General features: G+C 35.0%; 2 protein-coding genes across 5 annotated transcripts; one reads left to right on the top strand and one right to left on the bottom strand.

Annotated features, from left to right (window-relative positions):
• LOC18607740 (phosphatidylinositol/phosphatidylcholine transfer protein SFH3) lies at positions 1,293 to 6,400 on the top strand. 3 transcript variants are annotated; one of them, XM_007042059.2, is made up of 15 exons: positions 1,293 to 1,484; positions 1,811 to 1,973; positions 2,473 to 2,734; positions 3,083 to 3,182; positions 3,340 to 3,606; positions 3,723 to 3,800; positions 3,914 to 4,015; positions 4,102 to 4,151; positions 4,285 to 4,384; positions 4,482 to 4,553; positions 4,672 to 4,755; positions 4,969 to 5,092; positions 5,236 to 5,615; positions 5,770 to 5,847; positions 5,955 to 6,400. In XM_007042059.2, exons 2-15 carry the CDS (start codon positions 1,928 to 1,930, stop codon positions 5,970 to 5,972), a joined length of 1,761 nt encoding a protein of 586 aa, XP_007042121.1. In that variant the 5' UTR covers positions 1,293 to 1,484; positions 1,811 to 1,927; the 3' UTR covers positions 5,973 to 6,400. The 3 variants fall into 3 exon arrangements, with proteins under 3 accessions (XP_007042121.1, XP_017971036.1, XP_017971035.1); XM_018115547.1 differs by lacking the exon at positions 1,293 to 1,484 and adding an exon at positions 1,520 to 1,653 and having other exon boundaries at positions 2,494 to 2,734; XM_018115546.1 differs by lacking the exon at positions 1,293 to 1,484 and adding an exon at positions 1,520 to 1,653.
• On the bottom strand, positions 6,516 to 11,765 carry LOC18607739 (phosphatidylinositol/phosphatidylcholine transfer protein SFH8). Of its 2 annotated transcripts, none has more exons than XM_007042055.2 (15): positions 11,499 to 11,765; positions 11,207 to 11,344; positions 10,465 to 10,768; positions 9,951 to 10,050; positions 9,603 to 9,869; positions 9,429 to 9,506; positions 9,211 to 9,312; positions 9,035 to 9,084; positions 8,780 to 8,879; positions 8,566 to 8,664; positions 8,337 to 8,450; positions 7,936 to 8,068; positions 7,295 to 7,698; positions 7,090 to 7,164; positions 6,516 to 6,959 (listed from the first exon to the last, which is right to left on the bottom strand). In XM_007042055.2, the coding sequence occupies exons 2-15, from the start codon at positions 11,238 to 11,240 to the stop codon at positions 6,939 to 6,941; spliced, it is 1,881 nt and encodes a 626-aa protein (XP_007042117.2). In that variant the 5' UTR covers positions 11,241 to 11,344; positions 11,499 to 11,765; the 3' UTR covers positions 6,516 to 6,938. The 2 variants fall into 2 exon arrangements, with proteins under 2 accessions (XP_007042117.2, XP_007042118.2); XM_007042056.2 differs by lacking the exon at positions 11,499 to 11,765 and adding an exon at positions 11,426 to 11,482.

Below are 14,794 nucleotides of genomic sequence, written 5' to 3'. Positions count from 1 at the left end.
GTAGTTGAACCCTCAGCTATGTTAAAAATGGAGGAAATGTAAATAAAATAGTATGAATTTGTTTAAATTGTTAGGGGTAGGCCAACCAAATTTGACTTCTAAGGACCTCAGAGTTTAGTTTAGTTTTTTTTTTTTTTGTTAACTAATATATCCCTTTATTATAGCATAAGCACTACAATTTTAGCAAAGAAGAATCTGTCATAGCAAGAACAAATCATTGGTGAATCCTTTTCTTTATCAATTTTGGCCAGTTGGCAAAGTTTTTGAAATTAAATTATTGGAGTCGTGACTTGCATGTAGCCTCTTAGTGCTTGACGATGATCAAAGAAAATGTACCAAAAAACCTGAAGAAGAGGCTGTCCTTTGATCATGGCTTGGTGGATTTTCTGAGTAGATTAATGTAAAGTTGACATAATCTTTTGCAAAGCTAGCTTTTCTTTTCGTGTTCTAATTTGTCTTGGGATGGATATGTCTCAATTGCTTAGAAGCATGATAAGGAAAAATGAAAAAAGAAATGCTGGTTAGCAACTTAGCAGGAGCAAGAAGATGAGCATTTCTTAGTGGAGCATCACTAAGCAAATTGACTTTTCTCCTCCAAACCTCAACAACCAACTCAATCTGGATAATACAATGATAGTGATCATCAATATTTTACAGAATAGAAAAAAAAAATTATATCTAAAATATTTCCCCACCATCTGAATTTTTTTGTTTTTTTTTTTGAAAGATCCCACCATTGAAGTTACCCAGTCCTGGTAAAACAATGGCGGATAACATGGTTGAAGAAGGATTATTGATGATTTAAATTTGGAAACTAGCCATTGACATACAAGTGTGAAACTTAACAACAAATACCCAAGTTGTATCTGCTATTCATTGAGACAATGACAAACCCAAATTTCCATGCCGATTCTCCAATTCGGGGATCTCAATGTTCTTTGAAAGACGGAAGAATCCAAAAGGTAAGAAGGGGAACAATTCGTAGAATAATATACTCTACTCAGATAACAGATTCAACTGTATTGATCAATGGTTTTCAAAATGGGATGTGAATATATGTATTTCACTTGACGCTTGCTTAATATAGACATGGTGCATGACCATGACAAGGAATTATATTTTACTTAAAGAAATGAAGTAGCTAGCAAATTCGGCCGGGAAATAGGGTGGAGTCGGTTGATGAGTTAGTTAAGATACAAGACTGTCAAAAAGGTTTGAATGGAGCGGCATTGCATATCGCCAAACTCTCTGCCCACCCTTTTAACAGAAACTCAAAACAAGTTTTTGTAGGGTTTTCTAGACCTCGTCAAGATTAGTAAACATTGAAACGAATCTATCTCCTGAAGAACTAAATCTGTCAATGTCAACCCTGGCCTGTTGGCTTTTATAGACATGTTCTAGGGGCCACCTATACGAGAGATTTATTCGGGTGATATATACACCTCTCCCTTCCTCTCTAGTAGCCCTCAACTTCCTGTCATATGGTAAGATAATGTTTCTCTTTCTCTTCCATCTTGCCCAAACAATTTTCTGTCCTTGGGTCTTCAACTATGGTTCAAACTTCTGATCTGTTTGAGCCTCCATAGACATTGATTTTGACATCAACCCCTTACAATTGTACATTTATACATATACTTGTTTTCCCTTTTTTTGGTAGGTATATGATCATGATGTTATGTGTTTTGATCTTTACATGTGCAAACATGACAACCCTTTGCACCCATATCATGTTTCTAATCCTTAAAAACATTGGGAAGACGTATTTCCTTTGATTTCAATGGCTTATTTTGATGTTTGGATGTGATTATAGGTGTAAACCTAATTGGCAAGGGCAATAGTTTTGAACATCTTTGTATGAGTGCAAGTGTTTGAACCTGCTGCCCCATCTTTACCCGGGTGCTGAACGGTATTGCAAAAAATTTCAATCATGGCTGACACTTTGTCTCTACCTCTTGAACGACAAGCTCGAACGGGTGAGTCTTCTACAAATATTGCAGCTTTTCCAATCATTTTTTCATTTATACACTCATGTTTTAGATGCATATGAGGTATTGGTTATGGTTCAATCATGGCAACCCCCTTGCCAGCTCTATCAATAAAATGTTCATGCCCTTCGAAAAAAAAAAATTACCTTAAAATGGCAAATTGCAATGGGATATTGTTTTTGGATTTATATTGTTTCAGGACTCTTATAGGGATAGAGATGAGCACTAATCTTATCATTTACATCTATCAAGAATCATCCACCGCCATAGTTATCTCTTTTGTAACATGTAATTATCTCAAGTTCTGGACTTGTACAAGTACAGATTGTAAACACTTTAGTTTAAAAACTGAAAATTCTACATCATTACTTGTTTTCAAGGAGATGAGAAATGTTTAGGACTGATAACACGAATTCTTTCTTTTCCTTTTACTTTCTCGATAAAAGTTTGAGTTTGCAAGTGCTTCTTCTTTGCCCAATTTTAACAGGTCTCGAAAAATCTGATGTAGAAAACTCTGAGGATGAGAGGAAGACAAGGCTTGGGTCTCTTAAGAAAAAGGCAATCAGTGCCTCAAGCAAGTTCAGGCATTCTCTTAAAAAGAAGACCAGGAGACACAGTAGAGTTATGTCTGCTGCTATAGAGGATAACCTTGATGCTGAAGAGCTACAGGCAGTGGATGCATTCCGCCAAGCACTTATCTTAGATGAACTACTACCTGCTAAACATGATGATCATCATATGATGCTAAGGTGACGATTTTTTCATCTAGTAGTCACTAATCGGGACAAAGAAAATAAAGTTAATACACAAGCTTTAAAGTCAAAGTTCATATGATAGAAAACGATTTTAGGGAATTCAACAGAAAAGCTGTATTCAGATTTTCATTTCCATTTTCCTAGCAACTTTGTATATGAAGTTACAAGGAACTTAACTGCAGGATGAACGTAGTTTCCACAAATAAGACAAAATAGAACGCTACTGCTGATGTTCGTAATTAACCTAAATGGAGCAATTTCAATGTGAATGGTGTTACATTACTCTGCTGCATGCTAACTTTGGATGAAAATCTAGGTCACTAACTCATTAGTTGATGACAGATTTCTGAGGGCCAGGAAATTCGATCTTGACAAAGCAAAGCAAATGTGGGCTGATATGCTCCAATGGAGGAAGGATTTTGGTGCTGACACAATCATGGAGGTATATAATGTTATTGGTTACCAAAAAAAAAAAGGAAAAGAAAAAAAAAACACTGAATACGACTGGTTCCATATTGCACACAATACAGTGCAACTTTCTCTAATTTGCCTCTCTCATAAACGCATCTGAATTTTCTTCTTTCAATTTCTCTGTTAAGGACTTTGATTTCAAGGAATACAGTGAAGTAGTTAAGTACTACCCACAAGGATATCATGGAGTTGACAAGGATGGACGACCTGTATATATTGAAAGAGTGGGTCAAGTTGACGCTAACAAGCTGACTCAAGTAACAACAATAGACCGCTATCTGAAGTACCACGTAAAAGAGTTTGAGAAAACCTTTGCTATTAAGTTTCCTGCTGCATCAATTGCAGCAAAAAAGCACATCAGTCAAAGCACAACCATATTGGATGTAGAAGGAGTGGTATGTGAGACTTCAGATTTGCTGCTTATGTACTCAGATAGAGCGAATTTCATACTTTTTTCTCCATATTTTGTTTAATTTCACTTTCAATTCTTACACCATGAATGAACTTTCAGGGGCTTAAAAGCTTCAACAAGGCTGCAAGAGAGCTCCTCCAGCGCCTTCAGAAAATTGATGGTGACAACTATCCTGAGGTATTCATTAACTCCATAAGATCAAACTAATGTGTCCCTGAGATTCTTGGTCTACTTCTAGCATGAAGTTTTTTCAGTCAAGATGAAGCTAATTGAATATTTCTATATTGTAGACTCTGAACCGCATGTTTATCATCAATGCTGGCTCTGGATTTAGGCTCTTATGGAGCACAGTTAAATCGTTCCTTGACCCAAAGACCACTGCAAAAATCCATGTAAGTAAGAATCACTAATTTACCTGAACAAGATCAGATTGTGATACCAAAAATTTTGCTAAACAACTTTATGCTATATTCACCAGGTTTTGGGTAACAAATACCAGAGCAAATTGCTTGAAGTAATTGATGCTAAGTGAGTGCCTTCTTGACCAATCGAATCCATTCCTGTTTCTGTCGACCAAAGCTAACCTGCCTAATGTCTTATCAGTTTTTGGTGGGGAAGAGTTTCTCATAATGATGTTCAAACATTTTTTTTTTTTCAACAGTGAGCTGCCAGAGTTTTTGGGCGGTACCTGTAATTGTGCTGACAAAGGCGGCTGCATGACTTCTGACAAGGGTCCATGGAAGGATCCTGAAATATTGAAGGTGTTCACCTAATGATTGATTGATGTTTAGTGTAATATCTATTTTTCATTATTCTTGGAATTATAAATTGATGGAGTACTTCATTTTGATGAGCTAGATGGTTCAAAATGGCGAGGCTAAGTGCACAAGGAGAAATATTTCGGGCGTTGAGGAGAAAGCATGCCGAGAGGTAGTTACTCCTAGCCATGGCTCTGTCCATTTCAATTTTCACAAATTATCCCAGGCCTCAATATCTAGTCTCTATAAATTACAAGCCTAACCTTTTCTTTGATGTTCTGGACATGAAGAGGAGGCATTCCTTTGACGCAGAACCAGCTATGGACACTGCAGAATGGCATGCAGAGAATCCACCATTATCTCCTGTTCCTGAAGTAAGTTTTCTCAATATCATGCCATGCCAAAGCCTGCATCGAGATAGATCATGATTCATGCAGCTAAATACATAGTCGATTATAAATTTTTCAAACTAGGAGTTGTGAACTAGCAACTATTTTAACAGGACAGATTGCAGTTTCTGCTTTTCACTTTCTCTGTCAATTTTAATCCCACTTGTTAAGCAAGTACTTTGTCGTCACATATTTCAGTCTCCTATCAAGAAAAAGTGCCAGAATTCCTATGCCTATGAAAAATTTATTCCCATGGTTGACAAGGGTGTAGATGCTTCCTGGCCTAAATCAGTGGGAGATAACAAATTTGCCACGTCCGAAGGTAGATATTGTTGCTAAAGGGCTTATTCCTTGAGTAGATGAATCTAATCTTTGAAGTTGATTTACATTCAGAGAAATGATCTTGAGTTTAAGAATATGAAATAGCACCATTCATTTATCCACTTTTCCCGCCTAAAACTGCAGATTGTTACCCTGTGAAGGATGATAGCAGGGTTACTGAAGCAATGAGCACCAACATTTTTGGAGGAATCATGGCCTTCGTTATGGGTGTAGTAACCATGGTTCGCCTGTCCCGCAACATGCCCCGGAAACTAAGTGAAGCTGCCTTGTACGGTGGACAAGTTTACTATGCTAATCCAATGATCGCAGGCCATACCCGTCAGTTGCCACCTATCACTAGCGCTGACTACTTTTCCATGATGAAGCGTATGGCTGAGTTGGAAGAGAAGGTGAGTGTTCTCATCAGGAAACCAGCAGTCATGCCACCCGAGAAAGAGGAGATGCTGAATGCTGCTTTAAGCAGGGTCTGCACCCTGGAAGAAGAGCTATCCGCAGCTAAGAAGGTACATACGTCCAGCTTGGTTATCTTGGAACTCAAATCCTGAAGAACCCTCGAAACAGATAGCTAGATGCTTTAAGTATAAAAGATTTTGCACAACTAGGAAACCCAAGAGTATAAAAGTTCTTAGTTGTTTGTTTCCTTCCTTGCTTATGCAGGCACTTGAGGAAGCCCTTAGTAAACAGCAGGAGCTTCAAACCTACATCGACAACAAGAAGAAGAAAAAGAAGAAGTTTGTAAGTTATCAACATTTTATACTCTGCTTCATTAGTTAAGATCATGCAAACTATAGTTATATATAGAGGTGCTTTTCACAACTCATTTCCTTGGATTGTGTTTGCAGAATCCATTCCGCTGGTAAGGCGAACTTGACATGGGTGGCGTTGGTCATATTCAGCCCCACAGACGAATTTCTTTTGAACATTGTTTTGCTTTGTAAAAGTATTCGATTCCAAGACCCTATAAATTATGGAGTTTGGCCTTTTTTGTGTATATGTTGAATAAATTTAGAGAAGTGGAGGTCTTGGCTGGCTTTGGTTGTAATGTTCTGAAAAAGTTAAAAATGTGGCAATAAGATTGAAGAAAAGAACAGTAGAAATCTTGGCTACAGAGAAAAGATTGGAGATGTTTCCGATCAAATCAGTCCCTTTCTCAAGTTTCTGCTGACCAGATCCTAGTGTCTAGGCTTCTAACATCAGGAAGTAATTATACCACTACCACCAAGATTACTACCTCCTAAGGCATGTTGCACGTGTAAGTATAATCTGCTAATGCAGTTCATCTTTTTAATATCATTCCTTCTTTTTATTTTCCATCAATGCCTGCTTAAGAGATTAAAACCTTGTAGTTGGTTATAACATTTTAATTTTTACAATTGTATGTTGAACACTAAAGCAAAAAATGAGCTGAGTTTCACCCTTGGAAACCAGGTTCTGACATCACAAGCCAGGTCTTCATTAGGGGGCTTACAAAATGGAAATCGTTATATAAAAGTTTAAAACTCAGCAAACCAAACTTTTGACAATAAAGTTCCAAAAGCAACATATATATAAAACCCTTTACCTAAGAAGTGCAGCAATTTCAAACATTACATGGAAAGACAGAAGGGAAATGAAATGAGCCAACAGAAACACAGTTCCATAATGGTTCTTGTGCATTTCTGGGCAATAGGATTCGTATTTGATTCTCATCAGACAGACAATTATATTGCTTACAACTGTATACCCTCCAGAAGATCAACATAGGTTTGTTGTATGTTGAACCGTAAAACAGATATGAAACCAAAACACGGAAATGGTATTTGTAGTCTCTCGATCAGCAATGCATATCACCAGCAAAACTTCTTTTTCTGAAACAGAGGAATATCAGTCACCACCACAACAGAATACAAACATTTGTATCAGACGTAACCATCAAAAATGAAGCATAACAACTATGATAGTTACATAAACAATAGTAAAACCAATGAAACAAAGTACCCGCAGTTTGGCTTCCTCTTGACTGTCTATGTAAGCAAGCAATTCTTCTTGCCTCATCAAAGCTTCATGAAGAGCCTATTCAACAAAGCACATACATGCAAAAAAAATTTGAAATTTTCAGCAAAATGAAAGCAAGAGAGAAGCCTTGCAAGCTTGATAAAAGAAGTAATTAATCAGTTGACGAAACAAATATTGCCAACAATACCTTCTTGGTAGCAATTAGCTCTGCTTCTAGGGCATCAACACGACATACTGCAGCATTCAGCAATTCCTCCTTCTCATAAGGCATCTCAGATGGCTTTGCTTGTAATGTATCAACTTTCTCCTCAAGCTCACCCAACCTCTTGAGCACAGAAGATAGAAGATCTGCCTGAGTAAAAGAAGGGGTTGGAGAAGGGGGGCGAAACTCTTCCTTTTGAGTTGCATCAGGGGTAAGTTGAGTAACATTTTGACAATGATCAGAAACTGTGTCAGGAAGCTTTTTAGTTATATGGCATGCTACTGAGCGGAGGAGAGTGTAAAGTGTCATGAAGAAAGCCATAACAGTCACCAAAATCCGTGCACGAATGTCTTCTGGGGTCTTAGGAGTTTCAGGCAACATTAATGTACCTGAATTGCAAAATAGCATTTCATTTTCTTAATCATGTTGTAATTGGTCTAAGCAAGCATTGAAAAATGTTTGTATGTTAGTGACAACCCAAAACTTCCTTCTTCTTTTCACGTATATAAGAAAAAAGGAAGTTACATCTGATAAAAATAGTGTTTTTAAGTTGTCCCAGTACCAGCTTTTAAGACGACACGCAGCATCTATAAAGTAACACAGTATATGACATTAGATTTATTAACCTTTGGAAGCAGAAGGCCTCAGGAGGGCAGTTTGCTTCTTCCAACTAGAATCAACAGCTTTGTCGACCATGGGAACATATTCATCATAGCCTGAGAAGTTAGCAGCATAGTTTGTTTTCCCAACAACCTTAGCCTGAATAATTTACAAAGCCAAACAAGAGGATTAGCTACTTTGCACAAAAATGTCAATGACTAAACTTGGGTGTAAAACCCAATAAGGTGCGTAATGCAGAAGTACCCTTTTATGTCATCATGATACTCAGCAGAATTCCATGTTAGGATCTCTACCTATCCAACAATTTATATTACTTATAATGAATGTAATCTGATATATTATCAACTGCAAACAAAGTAATTCAACATCCTAACCACTATTAAAGATTGAAAGGTCAAAAACTCACTTCTTCACGAACAGGGGTCAGCCGAAGATGAGAATAACTCTTCATCGCTTTTGGGGATGCAATATCTTCAGCTTCTGATCCAGATTCAGCTGTGGATGTATCACTACCTTTCAGCTGCTTCACAAAACACAATAAGCAATGAGATAATGCAAAAATCTTACCTCAAAACAGGAATATCTAAATTTGCCAGAATAGACAAGGACCATTGAAAGTTAGAAAGATCATATACCATTGGATATTGTGGCTTAGCAAAAGCAATAACTTTCCCATCACTGTTCAAAACTTTTACAACTTGTCTAGCACGCCGTGCCTCACCATTAAGAACCATCTGAGAGAAAACATGAGCAACAAAGTGTTTCTTTGTTAGAAACAAGTATGCTGATGAAGCACTTGAAAATAACAGCATTAACAACATATAGCAAATACCAAGGCCAGTTTATCACCTTCAATATTTCTGGATTTTTCCAAGGCCCCTTATCAGATCGAAGGCAACCTCCCTGCTCCACACATGTACAGCTACCACCCAGAAATTCTGGCAACTCACTGAATGGATTTTAAGAATCATCATAAGCCTTTAGACAGAATGAGGCAATATAGAGCAGAATATATTAAATTTAAAAAAAAAAAACAAAAACAAAATGGAATAAAATAAAGATAAAGATAATGCATCATGTCATGAAAGTTCTAAGCACAGTTACCTAGCGTCAATAATCTCAAGCAATTTGCTTTGGTACTTGTTTCCAAGAACCTAAAGTCAATCCAAAATATACGTGCGTAATTATAAATCACCAACACGAAATGGTATGAGAAGTCAAAAGCCAAAAAAACAAAAGTACTGTTAATTTCGAAATATTGCAGAAAAGTATTAACATACATGAATCTTGGAAGTCGTTTTGGGATCTAGAAATGTCTTTACAGTGTTCCACAGCAGCCTAAACCCAGGTCCAGCATTGATGATAAACATTTGGTGAAGAGTCTGCAAAATTTAAAAGGCCAAAACATAGAAGTTTGGGTCAACATAAAAAATAAAATAAAAGTCTGACAGAAGCATGATTTCATAATTCATCCTGCAAGCACATTGAGATGGCAGACCTCAGGGTAATTGTCACCATCAATCTTTTGCAGTCGCATAATGAGGTCCCTTGCAGACTTTGTAAAATTCTTAAAGCCCTAATAAATAGACGGAAAGAAAAAAAAAATTTCAGTGGTTGGCTAGCCAAATATTCAGGTATCAGCAAAGGCAACATGTGATTACAAGAAACATACCACACCATGAACATCTAAAATTGTTGTGCTTGAATCTATGTGCCTCTTTGCTGCAATTGTACATGCAGGAAACTTCACTTTGAAGGCCTTCTCAAACTCCCGTACATGGTATTTTACATACCGATCCATAGTTGTAACTTGCATCAGTTTGTTGGGATCAACTTTTCCCAATCTTTCAATATAAACAGGTCTTCCCTCCTTATCAACACCATGATGACCATGAGGGTAATACCTTAGAACCTCATTCAACTCCTTGAACTCAAAATCCTGAAAAAGTAATAGATAAATGCGGTGAAAAACATGGATTACAACCAAAACTATTCCAGACAAATTATTATATACAGTTACCTCCGTGATGGTGTCAGCAACAAACTCCTTTCTCCACTGGAGCATATCTGCCCACATGTGCTTAGCTTTATCTATATCGAACTTCCTTGCTTTCAAGAACCTACATACATATAAGGCAAGAAACTAATTACTACTTATCAAAGATTCAAAGTTGGCAAGGCAAGTAAAAAGAGGAGTCCACCAGAAATGATGCAGAAGGCTTCAAGCTGTCAGCAAGCAGAAAGCAAATATAACATGTGTTGAAAAAGTAAAGCAACAAGCACGACCAATAGACTTATACTTCTTATTGGTCACCCTTAGCAAGCCAAATCAGTGAACCATGAACCATACCATTTACAATTATTATGGAAATTAATATATATTATAGATAGAATGTTCAGTAATAAGGCTGCCCACTGCAACCTTTACAAGAGGACTGAACCAATAAAACTTGCATTGTGGTATTAAAAAAGAATTATCCAATAGTGAATAATATTAGTAAGAATATGAAATAAAGTTAAGAGAAGGAAAGCACCTCAACATCATATGATAGTCATCATGTTTTTCTGGAAGCAGTTCTTCCATAATTAATGCTTGTCGAAATTGATCAACAGCTTGTAGCTCCTCAACATCACGAACATCCTCAATTGATACAGAGCTGACACGGCCATCACTTTTCCTTCTACTACTCTTCTTTTTGAGAGAATGCTTAAATCTAGTAGATGCATTTATCGCTTTCTTTTTCAAGGATCCAATTCTTGTCCGTCTTTCATCCTCTGAGTTCTCGAAATCAGATTTCCTTTCTCTCCTCTCATCGCTACCTGAAAACCCCTCAAAGCCTGCCGCGGAGCATTTATCAAAGCATTACAACCAGGTAACGTAATAAGATCTTTCAGATGAAGAAAGAAAGATAATTGTACAAATCAAAATCAAATTTGTTTTCTTATTTTCACGTCTATTTCTGAAAATTCTTCAGAAACCCTAAAACTAAAAATAAAAAAGGCAAGGCAAAAACATAACCAAAATAAGAGACACAGAAATGAAGAAAATAAATAAATAGAAATTTTAATAATTAAAGAAAAGAAAATACTGTTTATTCCAATGTTATGTACAAAACCTAAACAAGAATGGAATTCCGTTCTTCTTTTGTTGAATCGAGTTTAATTTCTCTTCCTTCTATCTGCACTACCAAATTTTTTCTAAAGAACCAAACTGAAGCTACAATGAAACCCTAGAATTAGTAAAATCAGTGCGAGGAACAAAATAAATTAACTTACAAGGCCTAGCGAATCGATCGAGTGGCCCCGACATCTACGCTCCGTCACGAAGAATCGAGGCGCCGCCGCTGATGATCTGACTTCCCGATCGATCAGTCAAATTAAAATAAAAAAACGCATCAATGTACCCGCTCGAACCTAAACAAAACCCGCATTACCATTAACAAGCAAGAATAAATAAAAACGAAGAGTCCAAATTTTCAGGTGCTTGAATTTTACCTGTTTTTCCTTTAATTTAACCTGTGAATGAAGAAAAAAATAAAAGAGAAGAGCAAAAAAAATCGAGTGGTACCTCTTTTGAGAAAAATTACTAATAATTGTGTTCTGGCGTCACGGATCACGAGGTAGATCGGACGGTCATAAATGCGTCTGACCAGAATTTTAACCGATCTTGGAAACTGTAACGGATAAAATATTGACAAAATCGACAAAAAAGAATTTTGGTTGTAAATTAAAATAAATAAAAAATAACTTAGAAATTCGCCCAGTAAACGACGGCGAATTTAGAGAGAGAGAGGCGGGATTTGTTGGCGACTTTCCAAGAGAGAAAGAGTAGAGAGACGAAAGGGGGATTATTATAGGAGCAGATTGAGGGAAGGTGGGACCCGGGGATTTGTGATGGACACGTGGCGGTAGGAGAGGGAAGGAGTGCATGGAACGAGGAATCTGCCGTCGGTAGGTAAACAGTAGCCGATTAGGAGATTGCTGGCAATGTAATTGGGCAATGATTCAGTTACTGGCGGTGTGTAAATAAATACGGTACTATTTCGAGATGGGGTATTTATTTATTAGGCACGTGGTGGATTTCGAATATATGCTTCCAAGGGGAAACTTTCTCTGTTTGTGTGTTTCTTTTTGACTATTTTTTGTTTTTTTTTTAATTTTTCTTTTCCTCTTTAATAAGTTTCTTTTTAATTTTTAATCAAAGGGCAGGTGCCTTGCTTTTCCTCTTTTTAAGATTTACTGTGGGTACCATTAAATGATGATTGGAAAATCGAAAAAGCCACATTTTATTGCATGCTTCACGCCTCTTCCATTTCATGAAGGGGTATTGTTTTCAAATTATAGAAAAAGAAAACAATGTGAAAGGCGTCTTGAAAGAATGTTTGGATGATTAAATTTCAGTAATTATTTATTTACATTTTCAAGCCACCTATGAATCAATTATGAAAGTAAAATATCACGATGGCATTTATTAATTTATAATATATTTATTATAAAAAAATTATCAATTATGGCATTCAATAAAAAATCTCAAATCTAGGTAAATATGACCACAAATTTTCTTTTATTTTGAGAAAAAATATCAGCACAAAAATTAGATGCGTGAGTTGTCCTTTTTGTGCGAAAATAACAAGCTTCCTAAATCCATTACTCTAATTGTATCGTTAAATTCGAATATTTATACAAATTGAGAAAAAATCAAATTTGGAATGTTATCAAATAGAATCTAAGAAAATTCGGATAATCCGACTTTTATTGGCTTGCAAGGTGTGGGCAATCTAATGGTTGGATTCAACGGAAATAGTCAATAGCGTAAGCTCCAAAAAAAAAATGCATAATGTTTTAAAATATATATTGACTATTAATTTTTTAATAGATTATTTTTTATTATATTTATAAATTTTTATTTTGTTTTGAATTAAGTAATATAGAAGGTGAAAACGTTAATTATCATTTTATATTTATACAATACTAATGTAGAAGATAAAACTATCACGTAAATATATTATTATATTTTATTAACATGTTACGTCATCATTTATTATTATATATTAACTTATCATGTAAATTTATATTACGTAAAATAATAAAAGTGACATTTTGTTAATATTAAGTGTTTATTTGGTTAAAAATAATAATATAAAGATTTGATTGGAAAAGATAAAAGAATAAAAAAATATTTAAAATTTTTTGAATAATTCAAATATCTTTTTAAATATTACTTAAAATTTTATTAAAAGACATAATAAAGAGAAAGTGACCCAAAAAAATGATTCTCGAGGACGGTGCCTAAGCAAGCTGGCAAAAGCTATTGCCACGACGAATTGAAAGCGCTTAATTATTTCTGAATTACTCGAAGAAATAATTAAAGTGTTTCGAAATTGGAATTATGGAAAGGCGTTGAGGCATTAATAGCCATCGAATTCTCCAACTTGAAATACATGTTTTTGGATAAAATATAGATAAGCTTTGACAAAATCATTATCGCAAGTCAAAATAATTGAATATTCTAAAATATAAATCTTTTAATACAACCCAATGATTATAAGTGAAAATATTTTGGCTGCTCAACTTATTCGTGCAAGTTTAGCTAAGAGGCTTAAAATATATTAAAGCCAAATTCTCTTTTTGTTTGACTTGCTTTATTTTCACGCGGTTTCTCAAAAAACCTAATTTTTATTTTTGATTTTTTGTAAAGGAAGAAACCCAATTTTTTAATCATTGTTTCAAATCTGTATTTATCATTTTATACTAATAGTAATTTTTTGCCTATTATTTATATAGTTACTTTATATTGTAAAGGTAAAATATTTTGATGATTTATAAATAATAACATATTAATTACGGATAGTAAGATATTTAAGATATAATATCTTAAAAAATTCTTAAATTATTTAACAAAATTCAAATATATATTTTTTATTTTGTTCAACAAAATTGTTATATTTTTGTTTTGAATCATAACGCTTTATGTCAATCTATGTCTCCTGTTATTAGAATGTAATAGTAAGTAGTGATGTAACATGATATAATAATATAATTATATCATATTTTTATTATTTATATTTAATATTATATTAATATCATGTGAATATAAAAATAATAAATTATATTTTAATTAATAATAATTAATTATAATTATAATTAATTTAAAATAAAAATATAATAATTTAATTAAATGTAATAAAAATAATTTATTTAAAATTTTTAAATAATTCACAACATTTTAAAAATGGTAAACCCATTTTTTACCGTTGTGCAATTTTTGCATGTGAATGGCAAACGGTTGACTTCTAAATGTTGACAAGTCGTAACCGAAAAGTGGTAAACAGAATGACAAGCAGAAGTAACAGAGGGGTGAATTTAAGTAAACACTTGCATTAAAAAAATGACTGACACACTGCTGCAAATGCCCAACGCAGCAGAGAGCATATAAATAGTTGCACCACCCACCACCCAAAACGTTTATAAACACCGGACCACCGGTTAACCTAATCCTTTTAAGTGCCGTGCAATGATGTAGAGAAACTAACCGAGTCTTCATGCTTCCATGGGCCCAATTGGCTAATAAATACCATTCCATCATTTTCTGGGGCCACCGCCTGCCTATGAAAAGTTTCAACCAAAAAAAAGGAAAAAACTGGAATGGATTGGATTGAATTGAATTGAATTGATGGAGCAACGAGCTTTTGACTCTTCATAACTCTTTCCTTTTTTCCTGGACGTCATGTTCTGCTACTCATGTCACCACTCAAACCATTTCGTGACCAAGTTTCATGGTTGAAAATTGAAATTTTCAGGTTTTACTTTTATTTACGACAAGAGCAGGCCTTAATCATTGGCTCTGTACAGATAAGAATTTAG

The sequence above is a fragment of the Theobroma cacao genome, chromosome 2 (genome assembly GCF_000208745.1).
Source record: "Theobroma cacao cultivar B97-61/B2 chromosome 2, Criollo_cocoa_genome_V2, whole genome shotgun sequence".
NCBI lineage: Eukaryota > Viridiplantae > Streptophyta > Magnoliopsida > Malvales > Malvaceae > Theobroma > Theobroma cacao.
Note: the sequence above shows the minus strand (reverse complement) of the source record. Positions and strands in the feature narration are given on the sequence as shown.